The following is a 15,246-nucleotide window of genomic DNA, read 5'->3' as shown; positions in this document are numbered from 1 at the left end:
TCCACTCCAATTATGATCCCATGCGATTTCCCCCAGACATGCAATGTGTTCCCTTCAGTGACAATGGATTGTGATTCACTCAAATTCTGATTAAAATTTACCTGCATTAAGTTGCAAAGCGCTTCACTTAAATTATGATGCAATGTGATTTGCACAAAACACAAGATTAATTCTGTGACCTTTTCGTACGTCCAGTCGGACTTTTTTTTTCTAAAGTTTTGGGGACGTCGTGTGTCAAGGTCTTCTCCTTTCAAGGCCACTTTACTATACTTCTCATTAGCGTGAGCAGCTAATGTTACATCACATAACCCACCAGTTGAACTTTTATGCCCGACGTCAGCCCTTTCTTCTCCTTCCTCCGGTGATGGACATGTCTGAGAACTGGTCGAGGGCCTGGGGGGAGGCGTGGGGGTAGGAAATGGGCAATTAGGATTCCTTTGCGTGGCTGAAAGTTGTCCAGGGCGAAATTGAGCATACCTATCTGAGAGCAAGAAAAGGAGGAGCGATCAAAATCACTGTGGAAAAACTAACAAGAGATTAGCGCAGGAAGTCCAAAACCCCGTTTTTTTGGCTACATTTTTGCACTCCTAGGAAGAGTGAAATATCCGAGAGAGGAAACTTGTCCCAGACAGAGAGGAAGTAAAGAAGCTCAAAGGTCAAGAAAAGGCAAACAAGACTTGTTGTAGATGAGAGGGATGAAGAGCCAAAGACCATTTGAAGTCATGAGCCTCATCCCTACAGAGGTGGCAAAACTACTTACGCTCGATACTGAAACACAAGTTTTGTAAAAAAACTCATTGATTCAAAGTAGAAGTACTGATTTAACTCAAGTTAAAGAGAAAAAAATGTGTGGACACCAAAAATGTAGAGCTTAAGAGCTAGCTAGCTCGCATTGGTTCGGCTGTGCTCTCAGAGAACGTGTTGGCCTAGCCTTGCTAACGAACTGATTAAAGAAAAAATCCTAATCGAACTCGACTGAGATCAACATTGAACGAAAGTAAAACATAAAAACTGTTTTGTCACCGTATGTTATACACAAAACAAAACCATCCCTCCACCCATCCATTTTCAACATCGCTTATCCTACGGGATAAGGTCGCAGGGGGTGGTGGAGCTTATCTCAGTTGCCAGACTACACGCTGAACTGGTCGCCAGTCAGTCGCAAGGCACATGTAGAGACAAACAACCATTCACACCCACAGCCACAGCGTCACCGAGTGGGAAACGATCCCAAGCTGCCTGGAAAAAAGTCAGGCGAGTGTACCACTATGCCATCACTTGTACCACTTAATGATTTGACATAATGTAAAACAAAACAAAACAAAAAAACTTGCAAAATAGTTTCCCAATTGTGTGCGTGTAGGGAGAAAAATAAAAATGAAAAAATAAAAATTATGACACACAGTATCAAGACATCCTTCCATAGCTTTGTTAACCTGCTCTGACCAAAAATAAAAAAAAAGGCTAAATTCACAAATGTCAACAACTGAAGAAAAAAAAAATACATCTTGTGTGTGTTTTTTCAAATGAAACGGAAATTTTGAATGATACAAGCTGGAGGACAAGACAACATATTCATCTCAAAATTATTCTTGTATGTGAAAATAAAAACTCATTTCTGAAATATGGTCATAGGGAATGTTTTTGTTTCTCTATACTGGTACATCATTAAAAATTGTTTTCTTAAAAAATAACGTTGTAGTCATCCATGGCGGTTCGTTATTTTGCCAAAATAAGAATTCCTAAGTATGTCATCAGAAAAATACCTACTAATGTAGAGAAACCTCAAACATCTCCTTGTGTATAGTCACAAAATATTTATACCACTATCCTTTGGAAGACCTTGTCACCTGTGCTGCCATTTGTCAAGCATTCCTTCCTTCCCCAACATTTTCCACTCAACCTGTGGTTGGGTGGTGAAGTTTGTTCTTCCCTGTAACACCTGCTGTTTGACTCCCGCCTCTTGTTCTAAACGCACACAAACACACCAACACACAAAAAGTAGTTGTTAGTGCTGTCAGCCTGCCAGCTGGTCAGTTAAAGTGAGAGTGAAGCTTTACTGCAGGGCAGGTCACAAACACATGGCAGCTAAACTGTAATTTCATTATCTCACTTCATCCGAAAAAAAACCCCCTGCTAATTAAAAAATAATAATAAACTCCTCAGATTCTAAACCGGATCCAGTTTTTCCGCCATTTATTAAGCAGCTTCCCACCTGGCCTCTTGTGTTTATTTCAAAGTGGCGTGGCAGCCGAGCACAAGTTTCCACAGCGAGCGAGATTGAGATAAGGATGGAGTGATGGCGAAAGATGAGAGAGAGAGTGAGAGAGAGAGAAAGAGAACACGGGGGGGGGGGGGGGAATGTAGCCAACTGTAAAAAGAAGGAAAGATTGGGAGGAGAGATTAGAAAAAACACGTAGCAGATTAAAGACGGTGTTCAGTCAACTGAGGAAGAGTGAAAGATAAGGCATGCGAAAGAGAGGTGACTTAAAAGAGACAAAGAAAATCATGGAAGCGAAAATTTAAAGTTAACCTTAATTGTGTTGAGTTTTAATTCAAAGAAGATATTCTGCATAATTTGAAGCAGGTTTATTCACCAGTCTGTTTTTGTTTTCACCTTGTTCCAAACGGCAGACAAATGTTTATTGGGGGGTGTGTGTGTGGGTGTTGAAAGTTCCCTCCTGCGGTGTTGATGTCATACTTTGGGCTTCACCACATTTGACCTTTTCAGAGGCACCATGCTCCCCGGTCTCACCTTCAACCTCCTCCTCCTCCTTTCTATGATTCTTTCCAGATTTCCATCACTGTCTACCAGTGATTTCTAACCAGTGCTTTGCGGCACATTAGGACCGCCGCACACTGAGCGATGTGTTGTAAGTCCATTGCGCGCAAATGTAGTGTGTGGGGGTTGTGCCACAAGATGTCAAAATTTTTGCGGCACTTCCAAATTTGAATCCCGCTTTGCAAATTATAAGCGATCAAAATGTACAGCAGCTTTCAGACGGGAGTAAAATCAATCCTGAGTGGGACACAGCTACCCATCACGCGCTGAGGCGCATTAGAAACCAGCAAATACAGTACACATAATGTGTTTTACAAATGTACGGAACCATATTTATAATTTCATCTGTACTGAAACTTGTGGTAAAAATATACATGAGCAATGTATCGACCGTGCCAATTACATTCATGTATTATTTATTCATTTATTCTATTTCCATTATTTTCCATCAGTCTGAAATGATTATTTCGTACAAAAATATCTTTCTATGCCAGCAATGTATAGTGACAAGCAGAAAGTTAAATGCTTAAAGTGAAAGTTAAAAGTTTTGACATATTAGAAGGGATCATGATTATGTGTCGAGTACTGCCTTCAGATTCAAGTGATCCATTCTTATTTTTATTTTTTTTTTAACTTGGAGCACACATTTTAGATGCTTTGTGGGGGCAGTGAACTCAACTCAAGAAGTTTAGTAAAAGAGGCTTTGAGTTGCTGAATGCCACTCCCCGATGAAATTGATTGTCCAAGTCAATATAAAACAGAACGAATAACACATTGTATTCAACCAAACCACACTCAATCTTAACTCATGCAAAAGGCCGCTGGCTGGCTAACAGATAGCTCAATGTATATGGCAGTATTATATAATGCTTCAAGCAACATACAAAAGATTTTGAACAAAAACAGTACATCAACACAAGATGTGGCAAAACTTTGAGGTAAATATTCTTTATCCACTGTGAAGAGCGATAAATGTTACTGCAGCTTACATCGTCACTTACAGTAGTTGTGAAGCTCTTTTTCATGTATGTTTGGCGATTCCTGTACATTGCTCCCTGAGTCACAAAATAAATCAAACTGAAGGCACCATTGTATATCCCTTTTGTGGCATTTTTGTGTGGCGTCGGAACATTTTTCTAATAAAAAAAATGTGGCTTGGATCAATAAAAGCCGTGGTTGGTCCAATCCTCTTGTTTGCCTCCCATTGTTTTCCGTCTACTTCAAGAGGGTACATTTGTACCGCAAGCCCAAGGAGGACCCCCCCCGGACCCCTCTTTAGACAAGCGGACCCCGTCTGAGGCAGCAATATGGCTCCTATTAGTCCCCTTGAAACATAATATGGAGCTTAAATCAGATTTATAAATGTTTAGGTGTGTTATGGAAAACACGCATATGGGGGGCTGTCTCCACTAAAGCCAGACTGTTTACGCGCTGATATATACATGAGTGTGTGTGAAACAAGAGGGAAAATTGCGTTTGTTGTCTGCGTCGTGGCCTAATTCCTTCTGTGCGACAGCGTTTCAGTAAACAGTCGGACGTAGAAAGGGGACCAGTGAACACACATGTACACCCTTCATTCTACACGATGTATACATCGTAATGTGATTGAATGACAGGCAGGAAACATGAGCAGCTTTTAAATTGTGCAGCAAAAAAAAAAGTATTTCCTTTGTGTGTGTTCAATGCACACCTTCTGTTTAGGGCTAGGGTTCGTTTGCACTTGTGATGGTATGCATGTGTGTGGGCTCCCATCGCCGCCGGGCATTCTCGCGCTCCGTCGGGCTACATTTTTAAAAACGCATACTGTTTGTTGGTGCTTGTTGAACCTGATCAACCTTTAATTTTGGTGTTTTCAATGTGCTTTTGAGGTTCGTTGTTTAACGATTTTATTTTTTCTTCTTGTTTTTTTCCCCGCAGGGACCTAAACAGAAACAACATCACGCGGGTCACCAAGGTGGACTTTTCTGGCCTCAAGAATCTTCGAATTCTGTGAGTTTGTTGTTGAATAAAAATGTCGATGTAATCAAATCTAAGGGGGGGGGGGGTAAAACATGACGCATTCCCTCAAAAATGCTTCACATGGTATTACTTATTTAGTTTGTTTTCAAGAATAATCCTCATTAAAACATCCTAATGGAGCAAATCTTTACTTAATGGGCCTTTCTTTGGAGACGGGTCCCTCCCTCCAGATGGTGATCTGGCAAGCTATGCTATGCTATACAATGCTACGCTATACTAGGGTGAGCATATTTTGATCTCTAAAAAAAGAAGACACTCATCCGGCCTCGTGATACAGAAAGTATACTCAAAAAATATGAATGTATGCTGATCTAATTAAGTTCTTGAGTGTAAATAATGGCCCATAGAAACTATTCGCTGATTGGGTGGTAATATGAATTGTGGTTGTATGTGATTGGTCAAAGTTAAATTGAAGTACAGTAATCCCTCGTTTATCGCGGGGGTTACATTCCAAAATGAACCAGTGATAAGTGACATCCATGAAGTGTTTTTTTTTTTCACAGTTATCTTACAATACTTAACTATATATACAATGAAATCTTAAGCCCAAAGCCTGTTTTCAGGCCCAATTACAAAAAAGGAAAACAAACAAACATGTTTTCATCAAATCACTATAATATTCATTCATTCATTCATTCATTCATCTTCCGTACCGCTTGATCCTCACTAGGGTCGCGGGGGGTGCTGGAGCCTATCCCAGCTGTCTCCGGGCAGTAGGCGGGGGACACCCTGAATCGGTTGCCAGCCAGTCGCAGGGCACACATAGACGAACAACCATCCACGCTCACACTCACACCTAGGGACAATTTAGAGTGTTCAATCAGCCTGCCACGCATATTTTTGGAATGTGGGATATAGTTTTTGGAAATACTGTACTGTCGACATACGGGGCCGCCGACGCGTTCTGATTTAAAGGGCTAAAACCATTTTAAAAAATGCACAAAAAAATCTGTGAAACAGCGAAGCCGCGGAAAGTAAACCGCGTTAGAGCGAGGGATCACTGTATACCATTCCATATGAATTCATTGCATCTATTTTGCATTCTGCACATCATGTGCCATTTTCACAATGACAATATTCTTTTCAATATGTTGTACGACCCTAATTTAAATGAGGCCTCCTCTGGTTGTACCTGCCCAAAGCTCCGAAATCGTAAAACACCTCTCAGGCCAGTGACTTCAACTACAGCGGTGAAACACATTCGAATTAAAGGGTCTTTTTTTTGCTTGTTCAACTGGGGCTTCATTCTATCCAATTTTGGCAGCAAATACGTTTCTGTGGCACTTGTAACTGAGCGCACCTGCTCCACACACACTGCCGTTGCCTCTCATAATTATTATTAATTTCTTTTAAAAAGCACTTTGACTCTCATGTGTCTCATAAAACATCAGTCAAATTAAACATATATTAACTGGGCATGTGAAAAACAGTGAAAGGCCCGGAGGGGATATCAACAAGTGGACATGTCTTGGTAAAAGAGTTTGGCCACTCTATGCTATGCTATGCCATCGATCGACTGAATGCAGACTACGTTTTCATGAATGACTGCGATTGACATTTCACGCAATCACATGGATGTAAGAATGGGCAAGAACGTGAATTAAGAAATGGCTAGCTGGCCGTAAACGCAAAACTCATAAAGGAAACATATCTTATGCTTCCCCATAGATCCCAAAAAATTACCCAAAAAAAAGAAAGTTAAAACAAAACTTGCAATTTTGAAATTTTTAGGGGGCGGGGTGATGGGGAGCGTGAAAAAAGTGATTTAATTCTTGATTTTTTTTTTTAATTCTTTCAATGTGTTTTCTGTGGGACAATGACTATAGTGTAAATTTAAACACATGTGGGCTGTGTCTGTTTTAAGTGTCCTATCTTAACCCTTGCCATCCTTTTTTCTTTCAAGGACATATGTCATGTACACGGAGGTCATTCTACCCTATTAGATGTGCGCATGTGTGTGTGTGCGTGTGTGTGTGTGAGAGAGGGCCCATAATAACTATAATCACATAGGCGCACTCCACAGACTGGCAGATAAAAATACACCCGCTTCACAAGCTGGGGTGGGAAGTGGAAATAAGTCGATGCATGTGTGTGTTTTCATTTGTAAGCACATTTGTTGACCACTGCGGCTTTTGGTGCTCACGTTGGCCAGTGTGAAAACTTCTGTGCGGGAGTGCGAGCCATTTTTGTATACCCCTGCAATGATCGCAGGGACTCAATGTGTGGACGGGCTGTGTGTGTGTCTGTGTGTGTGTGTGCGTGTGTGTGTGTGTGGGTGTGAGAGAGAGAAAGAGAGAGAGAGTGATGGCTTGGCGGTTTGTTTCATGTGGTTGGTGAGAAACTGCTGTGACATTTCCCCACTGTAAATCTCTGCAAATTGGCCAGGAGATGGTTTGTGGAAGTGAAGATAGTCTGAGAAAAGTACTAGCTCGAATACACACTTTCTACACACACACACACAGAACACACACACACACACACACACACATACACACACACACACACACACAAGCAAGTACTAGATCAAATACACACACTCTACGCATGCAATATAATGTAATCATTATGTAATCACTACCACCAATAATGTCTGTTGATTGGCCGATAATTCATTAGGTTTCGTCCCTGACTAGAAAACCAGAATCCTTTATTTATTTTTTGGAAGCACTCGCCTGCCCTGCCAGTTGCTGAAATAATCTACAAAATCTAAACCTCAGTCAATGCATCACATAATTCTTGTGATGGCTCTCGCCATCAGTTACTCTTATATGATCAACGGTACCTCGCACTCTAAGCACGCTTGACTCGAAATAATCCAAAATGTCAAGTAAATTGCTGTGAAGCAGTGTCAAAATAATCCAAAATGTACAAACACACCAGCGCTAAATCGACCTGTCGAATATTTGACCCGAAATAATCATAGGAGCTTTCAGCAAATGTTGCACAATAACCAAGCATATAATTCACATGATTGTTTCTCCAACCAGTTCTGAATGCCATTTTAACTGCCATTTTAAATAATCTACAATGTCAGAAAACTTGCAGGAATGCTGTTGTATTACGACCCGATAGCACGTTTAAAAAATTGATTCAAACTCTCATCCGAGATCAATGTTGACATGTGTTGACATGTTGACATATGCAGACCTAATAGAAATCAAAATAATCCACAAAGTCAAAACGGGGTGGCACAAAATGTGTAGATATATTGTAGAATTTTGGAATAACATGCAATCTCTTCTCCTACCACATACTTCGGATCGCCACCATCTTGAACTGTTTAAATAGACGCAACATAATCCACAATGTCAGAAAACCGTAAACGTATGCTTTTGTTACGTTGACGGATATTGTCTGACCGAAGGAGTTGAGAGGAGGCAAGTTGCGGAAGAGGCAGCCCATGGTCTAAAGAACTAAGTGAGCACCGTGAAAGAGAAGTGTAAAAGAATGGATTGTATTTTCACTCGTGGAGGCAGCACTTCATAGCAAAGCGGCATCATTAAACTGATTCTAAATTGGTTTGTCATGCAAAAACTCGACACGTGGCCAACCACAAAGACCTGAAGAATGATTCCAAACAATTTGAATAGACAAAAAGAATCTTGGCTGTGTTTCAAGCACGCGGAACCCTTGCAGCCAACAGCTTTGCTCCAGATTGTGGTGGAAATGACTCATTCCAAAGTGCATTCAGTTTGTAGGTGAAAACGTGTGCTTCACATTGAACCCATTTTGTTAAACAAGCTGAATTTCCCCTGAAGTATTAGTCAAATTCCTTTATTTGGGTCTTAGAGTTCCGGAGCGTAATATCACTGCATTTCTTTGGTGAAACGTTGCTCACAATTTGTGTATGGAATTTTTGAGATGATTTGAATTGATATATATTTCAGAATTAACCGTCACATTCAAACTCGTGTTAGATGTGAATAAGTTGCACACACCAGACACCGCTTAGAGTGCCTCTGACAATCCCAAACAAAGTTCTGGTGTTCCAGGAGGCTTCTGAAGGCCCTCATATTTCAGTTTTCTTTTTCGTTGTACAGATAAGTCGGATAACTTTACAGATAACAGTTACAGATAACTTTTTTTTTTCTTACAGTTTTTTAAAATCAGTGATACAAGTAAACTGTATCACTAAACGCTGAATTCGTCATAGCAAAGTGTTTGCGTCTGTCAAAGTTAAAAAAAAAACAAATCTGAAAGTATTATTTTAAAAATGTATGTCCTAGAAAAGGAGCGGCCCGGTAGTCCAGTGGTTAGCGCTTCGGCTTCACAGTGCGGAGGTACCGGGTTCGATTCCAGCTCCGGCCTCCCTGTGTGGAGTTTGCATGTTCTCCCCGGGCCTGCGTGGGTTTTCTCCGGGTGCTCCGGTTTCCTCCCACATTCCAAAAACATGCATGGTAGGCTGATTGGACGCTCTAAATTGTCCCTAGGTGTGAATGTGAGCGTGGATGGTTGTTCGTCTCTGTGTGCCCTGCGATTGGCTGGCAACTGATCCAGGGTGTCCCCCGCCTACTGCCCGAAGACGGCTGGGATAGGCTCCAGCACCCCGCGACCCTAGTGAGGATTAAGCGGTCCGGAAAATGGATGGATGGATGGATGTCCTAGAAAAGAAATTAAAGATTTTTTTTTTTCCCAAAAATAAGTGTTGAGACACTCTCTGAGAAATGTTTACTGCTGTCCTGTTTTTTAATTGTTGTCAAGAATTCAGAAATTATTTGCCGTGGTCTCATTTTTTTTAACTGAGCATTTCAACAAGGGTGTGCAGGCTTTTCATAGCTACTGTATTCCTCAGGTCATGTGGCTAATCTATCAAATGGCACCTTTGAAATGTGCTCAGCGTGAGTGAAACAGCAATTGCCTGGCCTCCTTTTCTCATAAAGAAAACGTTTTGAAACACATTCGTCGCAGGTCACTTTCAAAATAAAATCGCAAGACCAGCTGGAAAATGTCAAGGTTTTCAACACTGACTGTGCGTTTGTAAACTAGCGCCTCTGCGTTTACAGCCATACCGCTGGTGGAAGCAGGTTGGCACAGCATTTGACGGCGATACTGTTCCGAACTTCTTGTCTCGACTCGCTGCCTTACCGCCAAGTTGTTTGAATGTTGATGCTTTTTAAAATTAATTTATTTTAAAACAGAAAATTCAACTTGAACTCCAGATTGCAGAACTGGCGGTCCCGCTGGATATCTAATCCAAACGAGTCCTAATTAAATGAACTCACAGTGAGGGTTGATGCTACATACGAATGTCTTTGCGCTTCGGTGGACAGAATCCAGCTGCACGCGTTCTTTAAACACAGGGCGGACTGATGAAGACAGTACCATAAATGATTCTGATGAAATTAAATTGGAAAGTGATTGGTGTTTGTCCAAGGCTCCTCAGAATACAAAGTATTGGTGGAGACTGCGTAATCGTTCCCGAAGAAAAAATGACGGGACTACACGCTAACAGCAATTGGGTTGAAAGATGGATCAAAGATGGGCGGTGGAGTGACGAAAGAGGATAGGACAGAGAAGCGGGATGAGCTGATATTTGCTTGTTTTGGCTCGCCGTGTCGTGACATTGAACGCCGTCGACCTTTGCGTCATGTCAGATTCATTTTTCAATCACCGTGATGTCTTATTTTTGTTTTTCCAAGCATTCTTTGGTCCTAAAAGTGCAATCGCCTCCTTGCAAACGTCTCCATTTCAATCTGGCACCAGGTTGACTTTTCTATTTGTGTTGGCGAGAAGAGGATATTCAACCTGCGTCTCTCTTTCTCGGGTCAGCTGAAAACATCTGTCAATGAATGAAATCCTTCCAAACTACTTAGTGGGAATAAATTGAATTAATCACTTGTAATGGAGATGCAAGATCATTCTTCATTTGATACCTTCCCTTTTTTTGTGTGTGTGAGCTTGTGCTGAAACTCACCAATGTTTTGTGTTGTTCACTTTGTATTACTACAGTCACCTGGAGGACAACCAAATCAGTGTCGTCGAGAGAGGAGCCTTCCAAGACCTGCGATTGCTGGAGAGACTGTAAGGAGCCCAATCTCACTCATACTCAGTACAGTAGACCTCCTGCCTTTATAAAGTTACTTCGATGGTGCCGACGCTCTGTCGAAATTTGTTGCTTCATCGGCCGAGGTTGAGCCAATGCAGCCGCAGCCGGTATGCGCGAAGTCATTTCACCCGCTCACTCAAAGCAGAATGTCAATTTCAAATCCAACATGGCTGCTTGTTAGCTTTGTGATTGGATGTGCGAGTGTGGGCTTTGGAAGCAAGAAAGAAAACTTCAGGCCTTTGTATTTATTTTAGAAAATCGCAAATAGGCAACTTTTCCCATGAAAAATGGAGGACAGGTTACCCCACAAAAATAAATCAATAAAAATCGGCTAATGGGTGAATTTGTGAACGTTAACCCGCAAATATTACGTTCCACCAAGCATTTACATTATCAAGAATCCTGCAATACACAATTATTGCGTTAATTTTGAATTTTGTGAATTCCAAATAATATACAATTTTCTATATCATCACCTTCGTAAGATCATGCTCTGTCATTTTTTTCTGTTTTTATTTTTTTGAAAATGTGAAAAACTTAACCAAATGATTATTTTATATTTATTAATACTTTCATTTCAGGCCTAGAATTGAATGATCGTTATCATGAATGATGTAGCCAATCTTACCACAGGTGGATAACATCATGATGAGATGATTAAGGCTCCCCGCCCCCCTTAAAAAAGTTTTCAAAATATGACTTATTTGAAGAAGGTGATAATAGGCCAGCCATTTCATAGTTTTAATTTATTAAACAATTGTCTGATTAAAACCAAATGTGAATACTACAATTAAACATGAAAATGAATTATGTTACTCAATTACTATTATTAGTAATTGAGTTACTAATAATATCTATTAGATTTGTCTGTAAAGTGGATTCGAAATTAAATCTATTATAAAACATGTTTACATTTTAACTAACGATTTATTTTCAATTAAAAAAAAAAATCTCTCATCTGCATTCATGAGTGCACGAGCGCGTATGCATGCATTCGTCCACACTTTGGGTTGGCTCTCTTTTATGTTATGCGTGCACACACACACACACACACACACACACACACACACACACACACACACACACACACACACACACACACACACACACACACACCGATTTGAGTCGACAGGATGACACTCGTTGCAAGGCAATGAATGACTTTGAGAGTTCTGTTTTGGTCTATATGTGCAGGTATTTCTCAAATGGGCTGAAGGGAGACATTTAGTGCAATTCAAGTATAAAGTGATAATACATTAGTTGTAATTAAAATAAAATTGCGCTTCATACGCTCGGGAACGACCCCGCTACCCTTCCCCAATTCAAAAAAGGCTACACTAGATTGGAAAAACAAAATTCACTTTGATCTGCCAAACCTTTCCATTTCTCTACCCCGGTGACCTTATTTTGAAAGAAAACTACTTGGTGCCTTGGAAAAATAACTAATTGCGGCCAGCTTTTTTTTTTTCAGCAATGTTCTAAAAACACACGCACTGAGCTAATTGGTTAGCTTAGTTCATTGACCCCATTTACAGGGTAGGAATTAAAATTTGTGTCTGAGTCAGAGGGAGTTTAAAAATAGCCTCCCTGCTGCAGTTGGTTAGTTGACGATGAAGAAGTGTTCTCTTTTGAGTTGGGCACACCTAAAAAAAACACCATCTTAGACCATATACCAATGAGGAAGTGACAACGGCAAACAGTAGAGCATTTGATTGACATCTTGTAATCTACAGAGCTGAGGAGGGAAAAAATGTTGTTACTGCATGTCAGTGGAGTGGTAGCAACATGTTGTCGGGTGGAGATGGCCCATCGTGATAGTGTTTGTGTGGGGGAGCCGGAGGTGAGTTTCCCTTAAAAAAAACAAAACAAAACCAAAAAAACCTCCCCTAATGTGCTAGGTCAGGCCAGGGTCGGAGTTCATGGAAGGAAGACGCCAAAGGGGGCCATGTGGAGCAGGAGAGGGGGAGGAGGTTCAAAGCGGTTGACTTGAAACATACTTTTTCATTTGAAAATAGCACCATTTATTTTCCAAGTCTTGAAACTGTCAACATATGAAGAGAAACAACTAGAATAAGCTTTTGTAAGCCCCGTAATGTCGGGAAAGTCTGATTCTACAGCAGTAAGAAGATGCAGCAGAATATATAGACAAAATAGAATACCATGCACGAGGGATGTTCAATTCCAATTTTTTTTTCAGACCGATACCAGTATGAGAACTCACCGATAGCCATGTAACTGATACAACTTGGACTTTTGATTCATATAATTTCTCTTGAACCAATGGCAGCTAGAACTGACAACCTCCTGAATCTTTGTTCCAAACAAACTGACGAGTATTATAATACAAGTTCAACTGTAAACTGTGAAATATGACGCGAAGTTGGAAAACCGGGATAGGCGATATGGGTGACATTTTTATCACAATGTTAGTACAGTATTTCCGATCAGCCGATATTGGTGGATATAGATGTTTTTTATGTATTAAAAGAAGCAAAATATTAAATGGATCAAATATAATGAAATACAACTATCCAGAGGAAAAATACCATCCATAATACAAAATATAGGGGCTGATGTTATGAGTAAAGGCCTGTACTGCAATCAACTGGAAAAATAATAATACTAACATTCTCAGTCAATAAAAAGAGTTGACCGTGTAAAATACGTACATACATGAAATATCATGCTGGAGAAAGTCTTCATACCACCCAAATTGATGGATAGCAAATAAACGACATACTGTTGGTACCACCATACTCATAATGCACTCTAAGCAATAATAGAAACCTTATAAACATACATGTACATGTAGAAATTGAATCCTAATGGGAATAGGAGAGGATGGACATGGGTGAAATTCAAAAGAGGAAAAATGCTCTGTGAGCTACTGAGTTAGCAAATAAACATACATTTTGGTAGCAATACAGAATGATGCACTCTAAGCATTAATATAAGCACAATTACAGGCATATGCGAGGATGGACATGGATACAGAGTTCCCTGAGAAAAGCGTTCTGTCTGCTATGCGTGCTATTGATGGCACTTTACAGACACAAGAGGGTTTGGTATTGGTGCCTGGTATCGACCGACGTTTTGAGTAACCGATGCATTGTAATAAGGCCAGTATCGGCTCGATTCCGGTACCTGGTATCTGTACTCGATGACTATGCATATGATAAATGTGAATCTGAACAGCAGTAAGAATATTCAATAGCAGTATAGCAAAAAAATGATCAGCTATGTATTGACGGCTATAATGTACATTCACAAAAGAGATCTAACCTAGAATGATATGGTATGAATAATATCGTATTCATCCTGTTCTGTATATGCTTATGTGAACAAAAACAAGGATAGTCAGTTGCATTGCACGTAGCACAACTTTAGTTCAAGTGTTTTGACTACGATACAAGAATACTATATAAACATTTAGTATGCGAATGTAAAACTGTAGCAGCAATAATACGAAATTTTATGTGACAAGCCACCATGCCTGAGATAAATCCTTTCCGTACCTAATAGTGAAATGTCCTCAAAACGGTGATCAAAACACCTCGCCGGCAGCCATGCTGATGTGACACCCGGCGTGGGTGAAAGGTGACCATCATGGCGAGGACGGGTGATTTATGGTGGTTGCTGCATGGGGCAAAAAAATGCTACCTTGTCTTCACCACAGGCGAGCGACTCCGTCTGTCTTTGTCGGTCACTCACGAACATCACAGAGGCACGGCAGCGGCACTAAAAAGTTGCCGTGTGCCTAATGGAGTTGTAGCATACAGTAAATCATTGTAGCATTAACAAATATATGATAATAATAATGATAACAATCCTCCGCCTGACCTAAAAACTTTGACAACCCCGATTGGGCTCCAACTCCTCCAAGGTGGGTGTGAAAGCTAGGCTCTTGTTATCAAGTTGACACAGGTTCAAAGGGCACTGTCTGTGTCTTCTCTAGCGCAGTCTACTTGGTGACCTTGTGCCCTTTGACATCCTCGCGCCTCCTTCCTCCGCCAAACGCTTTGGTGTCTAGATAAGACTCGTACTCCAATCTCCTAGTCGACAAGACTGAGGGGCTGCTGTTTGTAAACAGTGCTGGCCTTTGATGCCGACACGGTTGCACTTTTAACGCAGCTCGACAGGTTTGAACATCCTGTCTGGGAGTGTTGAACTTCTCGTGTGTGTTGTGAGTTTTTTTTATTTCAAATATCAAGTTTTAAAATAATCTTTTTCTTTTCAGAATAGTTTTACTCATTGAGTTTCTTTGACGAGCAACTTTGTAATTTTGAGGAGCAATTTTTTTGTAGGCTAATTGCAGAGACCTGAAGTAGGGGTTTTATGACTGCACTTCCCAGTGCAGGAGGGGGAAATGACCCAAAGGGGAGGCAACCAAAGAGTTTTC

General features: G+C 40.7%; 1 protein-coding gene across 2 annotated transcripts in view; it reads left to right on the top strand.

Moving 5' to 3' along the window:
• slit3 (slit homolog 3 (Drosophila)) overlaps positions 1 to 15,246 on the top strand; it is a 242,678-nt gene that overhangs the window by 19,439 nt on the left and 207,993 nt on the right. For both annotated transcript variants that reach the window (XM_052086348.1, XM_052086267.1), the window contains 2 exons: positions 4,700 to 4,771; positions 10,751 to 10,822. In XM_052086348.1, the coding sequence (XP_051942308.1) occupies positions 4,700 to 4,771; positions 10,751 to 10,822 (144 nt within the window). The remainder of the gene's footprint in view (positions 1 to 4,699; positions 4,772 to 10,750; positions 10,823 to 15,246) is intronic.

This window comes from Hippocampus zosterae, chromosome 1 (genome assembly GCF_025434085.1).
Source record: "Hippocampus zosterae strain Florida chromosome 1, ASM2543408v3, whole genome shotgun sequence".
Lineage (NCBI taxonomy): Eukaryota > Metazoa > Chordata > Actinopteri > Syngnathiformes > Syngnathidae > Hippocampus > Hippocampus zosterae.
Note: the sequence above shows the minus strand (reverse complement) of the source record. Positions and strands in the feature narration are given on the sequence as shown.